We start from the raw sequence: 16,786 nt of genomic DNA, 5'->3' as shown, positions 1-16,786 counted from the left end.
TGTTTATGCCACAATCAAACTGTAATGCGGGAAAAATACTGTAATGAATGAAAATCTACCTTAAAAAAAAAAAAAAAAAAAATATATATATATATATATATATATATATATATATATAAAATGTTATATTTATTATATATATATATATATATATATATATATATATATTATTAAAAAATATATTTTCATACATACATACATACACACCATATATATATAAATATTTGTATAGTAATTTCTTTCTTAATTTCCTATTTATAAATGAAATGTGACCAGTTTTAAAAAGATTGAATATTTCACTCGAATTTACATTATGGAACCAAAACTAAACAAAACTGATTGTTTTGTAACCCTTTTTCTCCTTTATAATCAATTACTTAAATTTAGTGTCATAATGTTTATTTTATAACCTCAGCCTCAAATGGGAAATGTGTAGGTTTAGTTGATCTGGAGATTGACATTTTCCCTTGACTCATTGAAGGCCAGCATTCCATATGCCTTACTAAATCAATCATGAACAATACTTAGAGACACAGGACAAACATATCCAATGACAGCTGTGTTATCAGAGGGAAACTCTGCTCTGCTGTGAATGGAGTCGCGGAATACACCATGAATTCATTCTCCTACCTCAGCACATTCTCACACTGTAACACTTGGCAACTGCTCAGTGATGTTTGTCTAGTATTTTATGTCTATCACAATCACACAGCGGGACACTGGGGGAAACGCCTCGGTTACGACTGTAACCTCGGTTCCCTGAAGAGGGAACGAGCGTTGCGTCGAGAATGACGCTATGGGGAACGCTTTGCGTGATGACGTCTTGAAGCACATGTAAAATCAGTCCAATGGTGTAGCGGGACGTCAGAGGCGGGTGACGTCACGTACCAGGAAGCTATAAAAGCCGGCCCGAAACAGAAAACGAAAGCTTCGTAAAAGTCTGAAGTCGAGCTGACAGGCATGAAGGAGATATGGCAAGGCGACGCAACGCTCGTTCCCTCTTCAGGGAACCGAGGTTACAGTCGTAACCGAGGCGTTCCCTTTCAAGGGAACTCCCGTTGCGTCGAGAATGACGCTATGGGGAACGTCTATACCAACGCCTCCATAGCTACGAATGTCTGTCCTGTGTGTAATCTAATAGAGCAGCACTAGGATGACAAAACATGAGACCCTGGAGCAGAGTCTAGATCCAAAGAGTAAAACCTGACGAAAGTGTGCGGTGAGGACCAGCCTGCCGCATCACAGACATCCTGTAGTGAAACTCCTGAAATAAGGGCCTTAGAGGCCGCCATACTCCTTGTAGAGTGCGACCGGACAGCCAAAGGAGAAGGCTGCCCAGCCGCCTCATAAGCAAGTGAGATAGCCTCGACCACCCACTTGCTCATTCTTTGCTTAGACACCGGCCCTCCCTTGTTAGGGGAGCCAAAGCAAACAAACAACTGATCACTTCTGCGCCACAGGGCAGCTCTGTGGACGTAGGCGTCTAACGCCCGAACTGGGCAAAGCAAATTATTAGCCTCCTGGTCCGCATTCTGGAAGGGAGGAGGACAGAAGGCCTGCAGAATAATAGGTCTGGCCACATTAGTGGGGACCTTGGGGACATAACCCGGTCTGGGATGGAGAAAAGCTTTCACCATACCCGGAGCAAACTCTAAGCAGGACGGAGCAACCGACAATGCTTGAATATCCCCAATTCTCTTAAGAGAAGAAATGGCAAGAAGGAAAATAGCTTTCAAAGTCAGAAACTTTTCCGAAACCTCCTCAATGGGCTCAAAGGGGGCCAGGGACAGGCCTTGTAGAGCAATGGACAAGTCCCATGGCGGCACCCTAGAGCGGACTGCAGGCCTCAGCCTCCAAGTGCCACGAAGGAAACGAGATACCAGAGGGTCCTTCCCCACAGACATTCCACCCAAAGGAATGTGGTAAGCACCTATGGCCGCCACATAGACCTTTAAAGTGGACGGGGTCAGACCTGCAGTGAACCGGTCCTGCAGGAACTCCAGCACTGTACCAATTGGGCAGTGGACTGGGTCCAACCGACGGTCACTACACCAAGAAGTGAATACTCTCCACTTCAGGGCATAAAGTTTCCTCGTGGAGGGAGCTCTGGACTGTAGAATGGTCTCAACAACCTCAGTTGAGAGACCTGACTCTATGAGCTGGGCCCCCTCAGAGGCCAAGCCCACAGGTTCCACAGTTCTGGGCGGGGGTGAAATATTGAGCCCCCTGCCTGGGACAGAAGGTCTCTCCTGACGGGTAACTCCAGAGGATGCCCGTCGAGGAGGGAGACCAGATCGGGAAACCATACTCTGCCCGGCCAACGCGGGGCTATTAGAAGCAGGCAAACCCGGTCCCTGCGAACTCTCTCCAGAACTCCCGGGAGCAGAGCAACTGGGGGAAAGGCGTACAGACGTAGCCTCGGCCACGTCTGAACCATAGCATCCAGTCCCAGAGGAGCTGGATGCGTGAGGGAGAACCAAAGTGGACAGTGAGACGTCTCTCGAGACGCAAACAAATCCACTTGTGCTTGGCCGTACTCCCTCCATATCAGCTCCACCACCTCGGGGTGGAGCCTCCATTCCCCGGGCCTCGGCCCCTGCCTCGACAGAGTGTCTGCTCCTATATTCTGAACCCCGGGGATGTAGGCTGCTCTGAGTGACAGCAACTTCCCCTGGGACCACAAGAGGATATGGCGTGCCAGATTTGATAATGGGCGCGAGCGCAAACCCCCTTGGTGGTTGATGTAGGCGACTACCGACGTGTTGTCCGTATGCACTAACACATGGTGTCCCCTGAGGTCTGTGACAAAGCTCCTCAGAGCCCGGAAGACAGCTAACATCTCTAGGCGATTGATATGCCAGGAACGATGATGGTCTTCCCACAGACCTTGAGCTGAGCGACCCTCCAGGATCGCTCCCCAACCCGTGAGGGAAGCATCCGTCGTTAGCAGTCTGCGACGACAAGAAGCTCCCAACACTGGGCCCTGGGACAGGAACCAAGGTTTCTTCCACATAACCAAGGCACGTAGGCAACGCCGCGTGACCTTGATTGTGCGAAATGGGTTGCCCCTCGGGGAAAACCCCCTGGTCCTGAGCCACCACTGCAGGGGCCTCATGTGCAGCAGTCCAAAAGGTATCACGTTGGAAGCTGCTGCCATGAGACCCAACAGTCTCTGGAACTGTTTGACAGTGAGTAGCTGGCCTAGCTTTACACTTTTCACAGCTGCAAGGATGGACTCTATACGTGGCGGTGACAGGCGCGCCTGCATCGACACTGAGTCCCAAACCACGCCTAGGAAAGTGGTTCTCTGGAGTGGAGAAAGCACACTCTTCTTGGCGTTCAGCCGTAACCCCAGCTCTTTCATGTGGGCGAGAACAACATCTCGATGTTGAACCGCCAACTGATGCGACTGAGCTAAAATCAACCAATCGTCGATGTAGTTCATGATGCGAATCCCCTGAAGGCGCAGAGGCGCCAGAGCTGCATCCATACATTTCGTGAAAGTGCGGGGTGATAAAGCTAGGCCGAATGGAAGAACACGATATTGGTATGCTTTGCCCCCGAAAGCAAACCTCAGGAACTTCCAATGACACGGACGGATGGAAATATGGAAATATGCGTCCTTGAGATCTATCGTGACAAACCAGTCCTCGGACCTGATCTGTGGCACGATCTGTCTCAATGTCAACATTTTGAACTTGAGCTGCATGACTGACTCGTTCAGAACTCGAAGATCCAAAATGGGACGCAATCCCCCGTCCTTTTTTGGAACTATGAAGTACCGGCTGTAAAACCCGGTTTCCCTGTCGGAGGGAGGTACATATTCTATGGCCCCTTTCTCTAACAGAGTGTTTACTTCCTGTTCCATAACCAGAACCTGCTCGGGGCCCACCACTGTGGGTAGGACCCCCATAAACCGAGGTGGGCGTTTCTTGAATTGTATCTGATACCCTTTTTCTACGGTCTGCAGGACCCAACGAGAAACATTTGACAGTAGCTTCCACGCTGTCAAAGATTCTACTAGAGGTACCAGCCTCTCGAGACTGGTTTCTGGATTTTGTTGTTGTTGAGCAGTCAATTCGACGCCCTGTAACGGCGCACCGGCAGGGAGCGACCGAACAGACTGCTCTAACACCCTCCTCGGAGGGGGCGGGCATCCCGAGGCCACTACGTTTCCGGGTGGTCCTTGAGATATGTGCTCGCCGGAGACCGCTGCGCCCTGTAACACCGATGGCGGCAGGGTTGGCAGAACGGTCCCCTGAGGGTACCGAAGAGAGACGGGCACCGTAAAAAGAGGTGTTAACCGCTCTGCTTCGGGGGGGACTACCCTCATTAATCCTGAGCCCTCGGACGTCAGGATTTCTTCCCAGCAGCCTTCTTGGCGGTAATAACGGTCCGCAGATCCGTTCTACCCCTCGAAGACTGCTGGGTTTGAGCGCGCCCTCCGTGTCCCCGAGATTTTTGTGGGGGAGCACGGGAGGACACGCTCTGCTTCTGAGTGGCACGATGCTCAGCACCCTTTTTAGAGGAGTGAGGCTGCTCCCGCTCAGCAGCCTCATAGAAAGAACGGCGGGGAAGAAGCTTTTGAAGAGCAGATGCTTGTTTAGCGGCTTCTTGTGATTTTGCAACCGCAATATTTACTGCATCCCCAAATAACCCGGCAGTGGAAACCGGAGCGTCTAACAGAACATGCTTTTCTTTGTCCTTAATATCGCTCAGGTTGAGCCACAGATGCCTCTCAGTAGCCACCAGGGCTGCCATAGACCGCCCGATAGATTTAGCGGTCTCCTTGGTGGCTCTGAGAGAAACATCCGTGGCTCTGCGCAGTTCAGCCACAGTGTCGGGACCGATTCCCCCGCCCTCCTCTAAATCCCCCAATAATTCTGCCTGATAGGCTTGTAAAATAGACATCGTATGCAGACACGCTGCAGCTTGACCAGCGGCTGCATACGATTTATTAATCAGGGAAGATGTCAACTTTACTGGCTTTGAGGGAAGTGTAGGAGCCTTCAGGGAAGATGCCGTTGCTGGAGAGAGATAGCCCGCGAGCGTCTCTTCCACCTTCGGCATCTCCCCATAACCATGCTCTTTATATTGTGAAATAGTGGAATATAGAGAGGTGTGTGGTGTGTAAACTCTGTAAGAGACTAGTGGAGATCGGGGAAAAACGGCAGGCTCCTACGCTGGGGCTGAGCACGAGATGGCAGGAAGCGTTCGTCGAGTTTGCTTTTTGAACGAACGTCCTGCCTATCCTCTGGCCACTCAATAGACAATCTGTCAACTGCTCTCGTGATCACATCGAGCAGTTCTTCAAAAGCATGAGACTGAGGTGGCGAATCCTCAGACTCAGCATCAATACTTACAACATCCAACTCCTCAGAGCTGGATAGTTGCAGTATTGGTGCCTCTATCGGGGGGGAAGAAACCGCAGCGCGTGCTTCCACACCCTGATGAGAGGCACTGGATCTGTCAGTAAGAGGCTGAGATAAGGCAGAGCCCGTCTCAACATCCACTGACAGATCCATTTGCGAACCCCAGGTCTGAGATCGCCGCCGAGCCTCAGCCGCGGCGGGACCCGAGCCCTGGGGAACGTGGTCGGGATTGAACCGAGCCAACCGGGATCGGAGCGTCCGCAATGGAAGCGCACAGCAATGCACACAGTCACCACCCTCGAGTGCTGACTGGGCATGCTCCTCTCCCAAACAAACAACACAAAGAGTGTGTGTGTCACCTCCCGTTAAATAACGCGGGCAGGGATGGACACACACTCGATACTGCTGCTTGCTCGCCATATCTGAATAAATATATATATATATAGACAGACAACACCAAATAACAAGGACAGATTTCAACACAGAGCGCGACTGAAGACTCAGAAAGCTTTCGTTTTCTGTTTCGGGCCGGCTTTTATAGCTTCCTGGTACGTGACGTCACCCGCCTCTGACGTCCCGCTACACCATTGGACTGATTTTACATGTGCTTCAAGACGTCATCACGCAAAGCGTTCCCCATAGCGTCATTCTCGACGCAACGGGAGTTCCCTTGAAAGGGAACTTTTATTTTTGCATCTGTTGTTTTGTCCAATGACAAAAAACTATATATATATATATATATATATATATTTTTTTTTTTAATGTAATGTCTCCCAGCTGTTTATAAAATAAAGGGTTGCCCCACCCAAACTTCCTGTTTCAATAGGAAATATATCAACACAGCAAAGGCACTCGCCAAGCCATTTCATGTGGTCTTTGAAACCATGAAATGAAAATTGATTTTTTTATGCTATATTGCATCATTTTTATAAATGATTTATCCGTACACAGAATTTTTTTTTCTTGTCTTGTGACCTCATAATCTTAAATTAAAATAACTTCCTCTCCATCTTGCAGCAATATCTTTTCTCTAATAGCCGCCGTCGTGCCAGTAAACACGTCACATGAGAAGACAGCAAAAGCAAACAACAACTATTCAACCATCCAATCAATTCCAGATGGACGAAATCAAGAAACAGAAATCAAGTCCCGCCCTACATTTTTTTCTGGTTCAAGAAGCTATTTCACTCCAATAGATGTCACAATAGAGAAGAAAAGACTATCGCAACTTCCATTTCATTACAACTTTAAGGTAAAACCTGTATATAATATTTCCTGCAGGAACATTTCTGTATCATGAGCGCTGTGTGTCTTAAAGGGTTAGTTCACCCAAAAATGAAAATTATGTCATTAATGACTCACCCTCATGTCGTTCCAAGGCCATAAGACCTCCGTTCATCTTCGGAACACAGTTTAAGATATTTTAGATTTAGTCCGAGAGCTTTCTGTCCCTCCATTGAAAATGTATGTACGGTATACTGTCCATGTCCAGAAAAGGTAATACAGACATCATCAAAGTAGTCCAAGTGACTACAGTGGCTCAATCTTAAGTTTATAAAGCGATGAGAATACTTTTTGTGCGCAAAAAAAAGAAGATGAACTGAGGATGAACTGAGGTCTTACGGCCTTGGAACGACATGAGGGTGAGTCATTAATGACATAATTTTAATTTTTGGGTGAACTAACCCTTTAACTAGAGAGAAGAGATGGCTTGTTATCCATGTAATTAACAGATGTTTCCAAATATATTTCAGTATGAGTATAGGTGAGTAGTGAGTACCAGTCTACAGACCTTTACACACATCCCTGAGAAATGTGGAAAGGAAAACCCTGTGCTCAATAACAATCAGTACAAACACCATAATACTAATACATCCCACATGCAGCAATTTCTAATGATTCTAAATATCATCAGATGTTCCACATAATGGACATGATGTCAAATATCATGTTGTAATGTATTCCATGTAATGAAATATAACACAGCAATAATACTGCTAGCAAAATCCTCCATCAGCATATGGCAGGTTGGTGAGCTATCATGATAGATGAAGTTCCTTTCTTTGATGTGCAAGAGTTGCAAACCCATCACTGGCTTTATTATGGTCAGTTAAAATACTCAAGAAGTAGATGTAAAGTATTTTATATAAAAAACGTTTAGTAAACAGAAAAATGCTGATTTACGCTCAAGCCACAATTTAACACTGCTGTGAGATTTACAGTTTTTTCATTTACAGTTTTTTGAGATTCGTTTTTTATTTTTAATCAATTTGCAACGATTTCAAACAAACTTTTTTCACCTTGTCATTATGGGGTATTGTTTGTAGAATTTTGAGGAAAATAATGAATTTAATCCATTTTGGAATAAGGCTGTAACATAACAAAATGTGAATATTTTCCAGATGCACTGTATGTATTCAAATTACATTTTCACAATTCCTTTCACTTTATCAAACAACAGAGGTTTAATGTGTAAATTAAAACATTGATGAAAAATGTATCATTTTTTGATAAACTGAATTAATATTGTTATTATTATTACTTTGAGAAGTACATTCTACTGTACAATAGACCTTATTCAGAGCAGCGCCATGACAGGTATGAGAGCGAGGTTGTGAGGGATAGACTTACTGTGTTTTCAATGGTATCCGCTGTAAAAGCTGTATAAAGCTCCTAGATCACTTATCATTTATATATAAATTATTTATAATAGTTTTTTTTGTCTACTACTGACATTTCTTGGAAAGATATTTTTGCAGTGTTTCGTCAGCAGAATAATCCATAAGAAACATGAAATGAAAAACCCACTGAAGATATGCATGTCTATCTCTCACAGCCTTGCTTTCATTCCCATTAAAATCAAAGATGGTGTTGCTGTGAATAAGGTCTACTCTATAGTAATATATTTTTAAACCGAACTTTTAATTTGTCAGTTTGTAGGGATTATGAAGACCTTTGAGTGGATCATTTTATAAAATGAAATGACTCTCAGAGCAGCTCTTCATGTCCTCATATATACAATACAGTAAATACAGTAAATAATTATATAGTAAATTCCATTTTTTTGACTGGATTCTGTGATTCTGTCCAAATTTTCCGCATCCCAGAAATCACAGGGCCCTAACTCTTCTACAGGCCACATTCAGTTTTCAGTTACAACTTCAAATATCATTTCTCTAGTTCTTTGGGTTGGGCTTGTTGATTGTAAAGTAAAGCGCAAGACACACATCTGCATAGTGATTAGTTTTACTGAATAATCAATTTAATAAATAATCTGAAACAGTCTCCTGTCTGAGTGATATAACATAACACTTTGTCAGCAGAATGTAGCTCACATGCTCAATTTATTCATAATTGAATGAATCTACTGATTCATAAACATAACTGCATGCTTGATGAGAAAGAGGGCTGTTTGCTCCATTAAACCAAATAGAAAGAAATCAACATCGCATCACAAGGAAAGCAAAATGGAGGAGATCAAACAATCATGTTAAAAAACTGATGAGTGTAACAGGACCATGGAAAATAGCGGGCAGGACCCACTAAACAGCACAAAGTGGGAATCTTAGATACCTCTGGGAATCTGGGAAACAGAAACCAATTCTTGATCTAGATTTTTTTTCTTATGGATTAATGTTTACACCAATGTTAAATATCAAGTTTATTTGTGCATTTTTATTAAATTACGTATATAATTATAACCACTTTTAAAAATAATAAATTAATAATAAATCAAAACAAATGTATATTAAGAATTAATATAGCTAAATAGAATGGCTAGCGATATGGCTGTCTCTAGTGCACACAAGTGTCATTGTACATATGCGGAGGGAAAAATAAGCTCAGTTTTCAGAATAGATTCAGAATCATTGAACCCCCCCTACTTAATAGTGCGATTCTATTTTGATTTGCCAGATTCAATTTATCCTATTTAAAATAAAAATACATTTCTGAAACATGATATACACCACATAAAATATGATGCACTGTAACACTACCACCAAGGAGGTCCTTAAAATTGACAAATGCCATTCTTTCCTGTGTTGTACGTATTTCCTATTGAACCAGGAAGTTGAAACAGGACATATTAAAAGGCTCTTCCTTGTAAAAACAACAACAATGGACTCTGGAAAAATTATGGTGAAATGATTTCACAGCCTGGCTAACTATGATTATCTGACCACAAGCAACAAAGCAAATATAATGGAGCATTATGGATAGTCCAGCTTTGTTTGTTTGACTGACCTTGGTAGTGATGCCAAGAGATGCTCCGTTGTCCAGCAGGATGGATGCCACGTCTTTGTGGCCTTCACGTGCGGCCAGGTGGAGGGGTGTGTATCCAGTTGTGGTGGTGGAATCGGGTGAAGCCCCGTGTTGCAGCAGTTGCTGGATTATGTCGGGTTTTCCCAGACGACTGGATATATGCAGCGGTGTCTGATCGTCCTACACACATATTTAAGATAAGTTACTACTTTTCCTTTCCTTTTTAGAGGTTGTAAGATGCTACACCTTTTCAATATTTCCTTGCAGGACTGCAGAACTAAATTAAGCGAGGCAACACTTAAAAAAGGTTTGGGGCCTTTCGCAGTCTTTCATGTAACCACAAACAAACAAGCAACTGTTTCCTATTAGTATAGATAGACTGCATTGCATTCCACAGCTATTACACTCCACAGTAGTTTCACCACACTTTCATTACATTGTCTGCGCTTCTAAAGTCTAGCATCATTTTACAAGTAAGTTTTATTTGCATACTTATATGACAGATGGTACACAGATGGAAATATTGTACTCCATATGATGTGGTTGATATTTAAATAATAATATTATAGACTAGAATTTGTAAAAATGAAATGAAAAGAAATAGAAAACTAATGCTATTCAGTTGCTAATGTGTTCTGGATGGTTGACAGGATGTTGGTATGTGGTGGATAAAGGGTTCTGAGTGGATATAACACGTTGTTATGCACTTGCTAGGTGGTTGTGGGTAGTTGCCAGGGTATAGAGTTCAACAGTTCCCGCCCCCTTTTTCAGAAGCGCTGGTTCCGGAAGTATTTTTTCCATTCATTTTTCCAGTAGGGGCTTTTAAAGTCGTCGTTAAAGTGTTATAAGCCATGAACCAATCGAATTAGCTATGAGGAGAATCACAACACTACAAAATTTGATTTAAAGCAAAAAGATTTTTAAAAATCTGTCAAAATGACAAAGGTACAACACTGTGAACGTAACGCCTTTAATAAGGGAAAGAACTACAATCCCATGAAGCACTGAAAACAGAATAATCGAATTAAAAACAATAGAGAAATATAAAACTATTGCAAAATACGCATATATATATATACCCACTCCCATGCAGTGCTTCATGGGAGTGGGTGGAGCTAAAGAGCTATTTTGGCAGGTGTGGCTTTTTTCGACTGATTGGTGTCATTTTCTGTACAGCATCATGGGTAATGTAGATTTTCACTAGGAATTCTGCTGTTAAATACGATTATTATTATTTTTTTATTGCTGAAATACTGGCGTCAGCAGAAACAAATACCATGGATTAACAATCTCGTATCTGACGTTGTCTTTAAAGGTTTAAAAGTTATCGTTCAAAATCAATTTCCCTATGGAGAAAATGAATGGAGTTTTCAGAGTGTTCAGAGTGGTTGTTTTCTGACTCAAGTCAAAAGAGCCCCCTTTCAAGTCTCTCCAAGCTCCCTCATCTAGTGTAAGTCTTTGGGATTTGTTTCACCTGTTTTATCATGCGCCAGATAAAAATTCGAATGAAATATAACAGAATAACTCTCCAAAAGGCTGCATGATTTGAGTTTTTAGCCATGTCCGCAGCACAAGCATTGTGGTGCAAACTATATGCTCAACAGCTATGGGTTAGGACTTTGTCCTAATCACATACCCTAAAGAAGGTGTCCACCATATTTTTCAAATTGTTTTTAATGTGAGCGGCGCGTTTTTAAAATGGCGGTTAAAAAAACGCACAACCGAGTGCACAACCTTTTTTTTTAATGGTCGCCGAGAGTTGAAGAATGTTCACCTTTGGGTAAAACACAGCACTCATCACTGTCACTTTTTACCCAATTGTCCAATCACAGTGAAGGTGGGGCGGGACAAATACCACACGTTCAACCGTCACATTCTGCTTGTACAACAATAACAAACGACAACAACAAGCACATCTCAAAACTTTCAAAACTAGTGCCAGAGCAATTTTATATTCAGAAATATACCATTTGTGTAGCAAGACACTGGTAACAGTTCCACAGATATTCCGTATCACCACAGCGTCTCAACTGAAAAAACCGCTGCGCCGCCGAAACGCTTTCAAGCGTCCACAGCAAGGTGTTTTTGGTGGACACGCCCAAATTTGAGTAACAGTGACAGCACTTGTCTTTGCAAACACCACTAGTAAAGCAGCACATACCTAGACTCGTATCTCTCACTCACCTTAGCTTTAGCATCCACATCTGCTCCATTCGCCACCAGGAATTTGACCACGTTTGCCTGTCCTGCCCTGGCAGCCATATGGAGCGCCGTCTCTCCCCTCTAAAACACACACAGAGGAAGCTTCAGGAAAAAGGTACTACTGTGTTTGGACAGTAAGCCTTTGTGTGTGTGTACACAGCCCTTTCATCAGACCAGGCCCCTGTCTTGCTCTCTTTGTTTTGACTGTCTCAATGAGCTGCACCCCAACAAAGCCTAAAGCATGTTTCTACGGTAACAGTGGCTTGCTGTCGGCCCACCGTCTGTCTGATGGGGAACAGTCGAGCATGATTACAGTCTGACTGTACTCTAATTACAGTAGAGTGAGGAGCTCCAACCTGTGGTCAGACGTATGTTTAAGCACATGGACAGAGGCTGTTATTACCCTAAATGGCTTTATGAAACGGGAGACCAAACCAATGTGGCAAGCAATGACACGTTCCAGAGAGGAACACGGCTGGCCTCTGGGGCTTCGCTAAAATGTTTAGTTTTTTCACTATCAAAAGGAAACTTGTAAAACTGTTTGTTTGGTGCTGGTGGGGTTGGGGACTGGTGTACTCACCACATTCATTGTGTTAGGAGACGCTCCGTGATTTGTCAACTGAGTCACGATATTTTCATGGCCCATAAAAGCGGCCACATGAATCGGTGTGAGTCCAGACTGCCAGAGACACAGAAATATGCAGCTTTGAGGTGTTGGGAACTGCATGCTAAATCAAATATTACCTCACTTCAAAACGCACATGTTGTTTTTCAAAACAAGAGAAGATTTAATTCTCACTCTATCATCAAATGCTAGACTGCTATGTATGGAAGCTTGTTTCTACCTCAGATTAAAGAGAGTTTAAAACAAAAAATAAAGTCACACTGTAAGAAATAAAGTTGCAAACGCAGAAAGGTGAGATATACAGTAAAGTCACAATTACTGTACAAGAAAGTGTCACAATTACTACAACTGCATGCAAAGCCACATTGCCAGATAAATTACAGTGCAAGATTTAAGGACATTGTGAGTTTTAAAGTTGCAATTATAAAAAAACTAAGTCGCAATTTTGATATATAAAGTCACATTGCAAAATATATAAAATGAAATTGCACTGTTGGATATAAATGTGCAATTATGAGGGATAAAGTTGCAACTGCATAATATAAAGTCATGTTGTGAGATATAAAGTCACAATTAGCAAATGTATGTCACTATTATGAAATAGTGTTCAAATAAAGTCTCAAATGTGAGATATAATTTCTCTCTAAGGCGCAAACAGACTTTGATAGCTTTGTAAATGTATTTAACAACAAACATAACATTTTCGTTAGAGGTGTAGGAACAATAAAAAAGTAGGAGAGACACTTTATATTTGGCTCATGAATATTAATTAGGTGACACAATGTTCATATATTGCTCATTTGGTAAAATGGGCAGTGGTCATGGTAGGATTACCGCTAACAAATTGCTTGCCTGAAAATTCAACCAACTGGTCTTAAAGTCATTGTTCTTCTCACCAGATACAAGCAAAATAAAACCTTTAAAATAAATAATTATGTCCTGAAAAGTGGGCGAGACAAAAGTCCCTCCAATTATAATGGTTGCTTTGACCCTGGTTTCCAAAGATAACCAACATTTCTTACATTCAGAGATGATTGCTGATTGTTGAACTGTTGATTCAAAGAGACCAAACTGCGTAAAGCAAGCTCTGCAAATGTAGATATTAAGAAAAAAATCCAGTGTCTTTCTCTCTCACCTCAGTCACAGCCTGAATGGACGCTCCGTGTTTCAGCAGCAGCTCCATCACTTTAATCCTGTTCTTCTTACAAGCAATGTGAAGTGGTGTAAAACCATTCTACAGAAAAAAAAAGAGATTCTGGTGTTTTTTACTCTAGCTTATTAATGAAAATCGGGTTGCTTTTTGCCTATATCCAGATGACTGAAGAGTTAACAAAGCTTTATTTCCAGACGAATGAAAACACGTGGCTCCCGCTGCTCAATGCTTGGCAGACTTGTCTTTCTACAGTTTTCTTTCTTTCTTCCTTTTTTCCTCATAAACTGCAACGACACGCCCGTTCTGTAACCATTACTTCAGAGCATGACAGTATGCACTGCAGTCTTTGCCAAGAGAGGCTTTTTACAGATCGCCATGGTGCTGTTCAGAAACAAAACTTGTTAAATGTCATGCTCATGTATAAAATTTGGAGGATACCATCTAAGGTGAAAGCCAAAGGGGGAGAAAAAAAGAATTCTGGGATTTCACAGTAAGCTCTTTTTTTTTTTTTTTACCTTATTGACCATATTTAAGTAGAACATGTTTGGGCTACAACAACATCTGATGCATATTGGATTAAAATTGGAAAGCATTCTCTAATCTGATTGGCGCAATGTTTTCAATGTTTTTCACACCAGTCTATTATTGTGGAATAACATACATTGCCCAGCCAAAAAAAGTGAAGAATCAGTTTCACACATGAACTGGCACCTCTGAGTACAAACCGTAAATTCATTGAAAGTCTTTAAGATGTGCTGGAGGAGAATTTACAGAGTGCTTGACTCTTGCATTGTCAATACAAGAACTTGACCAAAAATGATACACCTCTTGATGGAAATAATTAAAAGTCAGCTTTACATGTCATTCAGATGGTCTCTTCCTGTTTAACTGAAGGGTTATTGGCCAGAATATGCAGCAATGCAGACCAGACCTTATGCTGATAGCCAAAGGTCTGGCAATGGGAGACTATGGTTTATTTGACAGAATCAAAAAGATGCTGAACCAGATAGAAGTCTGCGGGACCCGACGCAACTGAGTGTAGCGTGGGACACATTTTGAATTGCTGAGTGGGAAGATACTTGTGGGACTCCAGCAATATATAAACTAAAAATAAAATTAAAGTTAAGTTACAGAAGGTTATTCGTCTATCGCACAAAAAATAAAAGTTTTACAGAGGCAGGGTTGGATATTCTCAAAGCATTGGATACTCTCAAAGTTTTTCGGTTGTATGCGTCCTTCCTTTTGCCAGCTGCAACAAATACAACAAGGTGAGGACAGAAGCATTGAGTGTGTGGGAATTGGAAAAATAGCATATAACACTGGAATTGGACAAAAAAAAACTAATAAATCTCTATTTGCTGGATTTTGCAGTCATGAGTGCGACATAACGTAATAGTTGCAGGTAGGAGAAGGAGTGGGTGGGAACAGAATAGAATCTTGCAGAAGCGGGACTGAAAAATCGATCCCGAGCAGACCTTCTAGATTCAGCAACGTCCTACTTGTTAACGCAAGACTCACCAGCGCTTTGGCATTAGGATTGGCTCTCTTGTCCACAAGGACCTTGGCAACTTTGTAGTGTCCGCAGTGTGCAGCAACATGCAGGGCTGTTAGGTAATCGTTGGTGACATCGTCCACGGGCACGTCATGATGAAGTAAGAGCTGAACACAGTTCAGATGATCTCCTTGTGTGGCCATGTGCAGCGGCGACAGGCCATTCTGTTAAAACACACACACACACACACACACACCAATTTAGGTTATGAAGAAATTAAACTGAACTGAAGAACTTTCAATACTCTATTCTTTATTTTTACCCGTCATCTTGCAGGAATCACAGATGGCTCACATCTAAAACAGTTTTATCTTTCTATGAATTCAGAGAAGAAAAAGTAAACTTTTAAAATCTAATAGAGCCATAATCCCCTCCTCAAAAAGGACATCTGGGGTAAAAGAACAGTGAGAGGCTATTTATACGTCACTATTTGTACTAAAACAATTGCTCCATTGAGACATTAATCGGCTGGGATATTATCTAATTTGGCGAGGAGTCTGTGACCATGCTTTGCTTTGCTTTCAGATTCCAGGAAAGTGTTCAGTGATGCAATGGAAAAAGAAAAGAAAAAAAAATGATTATGTCACATCTGCATATGCTTAAAGTAATAGTTCACTCAAGAATGATGTCATTTACTTGCCGTCACATCATTCCAAACCCATATAACCTTTTCTGTAACACAGAAAAGTTGGTTAAAAAAATTGGGGTTTAAAAGGCAATTAATATTCATTGATAATACAGTTTTGACTGCACTAACACTCCGCATCGGATGAGAACAAAGCTTGAATTGAGCTGGATAATGACACTATAGTCTTCTGTAGAGCTGCTTATAACTAAATTGAACTTGGCACTATTATTGAATCAACTGAATCAACACTGAACTGACTTGAGCTGAATAATGACACTATTGTCTTCTGTAGAGATGCTTTATAGTTGAATTGAGTTTGTTTCATAACTGATGAACTCTGCAACACTGAACTCCAACACAAGGAGATGTTAAGCAGAATGTCCAGGTTGTCAATTACAATATATGAAAAAGAGCAGCATGAACATTCTTGAAAATATCTTCTTTTGTGTTCTTCAGAAGAAAGAAAATCATTCAGGTTTGGTACGACATGAGGTAAGTAAATTATGGCAGAATATGCATTTTAGGGGGAACTATCCTTTTAAAGGCAGAACAGCATATCTAACCTTTGTCTTCGAGAGGATTGGTGCTCCGCGATCTAGTAGCATCTCAACTACTTGCTCGTGACCGCTCCTCGCTCCACAGTGTAAAGGTGTCAGGCCGTCCTGAAGATATGAAAACAAACACACATATATTACACACACTGCCTCACTGGCAGGTGCCAGAATCTACAAACGTCAGCCATCATTGATATTACATCCCCTCCCAATTCTAAAAACATGTGCCAATATGTCAAAAACACAATGAGAGACAGCGTTCCACTACTGGAGACGGAGATGAGCGCAACATCTGCATGCAATTTTTCTTCGACAGTGGTGCCAAACACATGTAACCTGAGGACAGCAGTTGTTATCATTTATAAGAATCAAACGGCATGTATCCCTGAATTATTCTTGCCAATAAATTCCCTGTTCATCTTGAAAAGCATCTTGTG

General features: G+C 42.2%; 1 protein-coding gene across 23 annotated transcripts in view; it reads right to left on the bottom strand.

Moving 5' to 3' along the window:
• The window catches only part of ank3b (ankyrin 3b), a 179,927-nt gene that overhangs the window by 53,145 nt on the left and 109,996 nt on the right, over positions 1-16,786 (bottom strand). For all 23 annotated transcript variants that reach the window (XM_084135621.1, XM_084135601.1, XM_084135604.1 and 20 more), the window contains 6 exons: positions 16,359-16,457; positions 15,134-15,331; positions 13,598-13,696; positions 12,418-12,516; positions 11,820-11,918; positions 9,618-9,815 (listed from right to left, as the gene is read on the bottom strand). In XM_084135621.1, the coding sequence (XP_083991747.1) occupies positions 9,618-9,815; positions 11,820-11,918; positions 12,418-12,516; positions 13,598-13,696; positions 15,134-15,331; positions 16,359-16,457 (792 nt within the window). The remainder of the gene's footprint in view (positions 1-9,617; positions 9,816-11,819; positions 11,919-12,417; positions 12,517-13,597; positions 13,697-15,133; positions 15,332-16,358; positions 16,458-16,786) is intronic.

This window comes from Abramis brama (genome assembly GCF_963993115.1).
Source record: "Abramis brama genome assembly, chromosome: 14".
Classification (NCBI taxonomy): domain Eukaryota; kingdom Metazoa; phylum Chordata; class Actinopteri; order Cypriniformes; family Leuciscidae; genus Abramis; species Abramis brama.
This window is presented reverse-complemented; position numbering and strand designations above follow the sequence as displayed.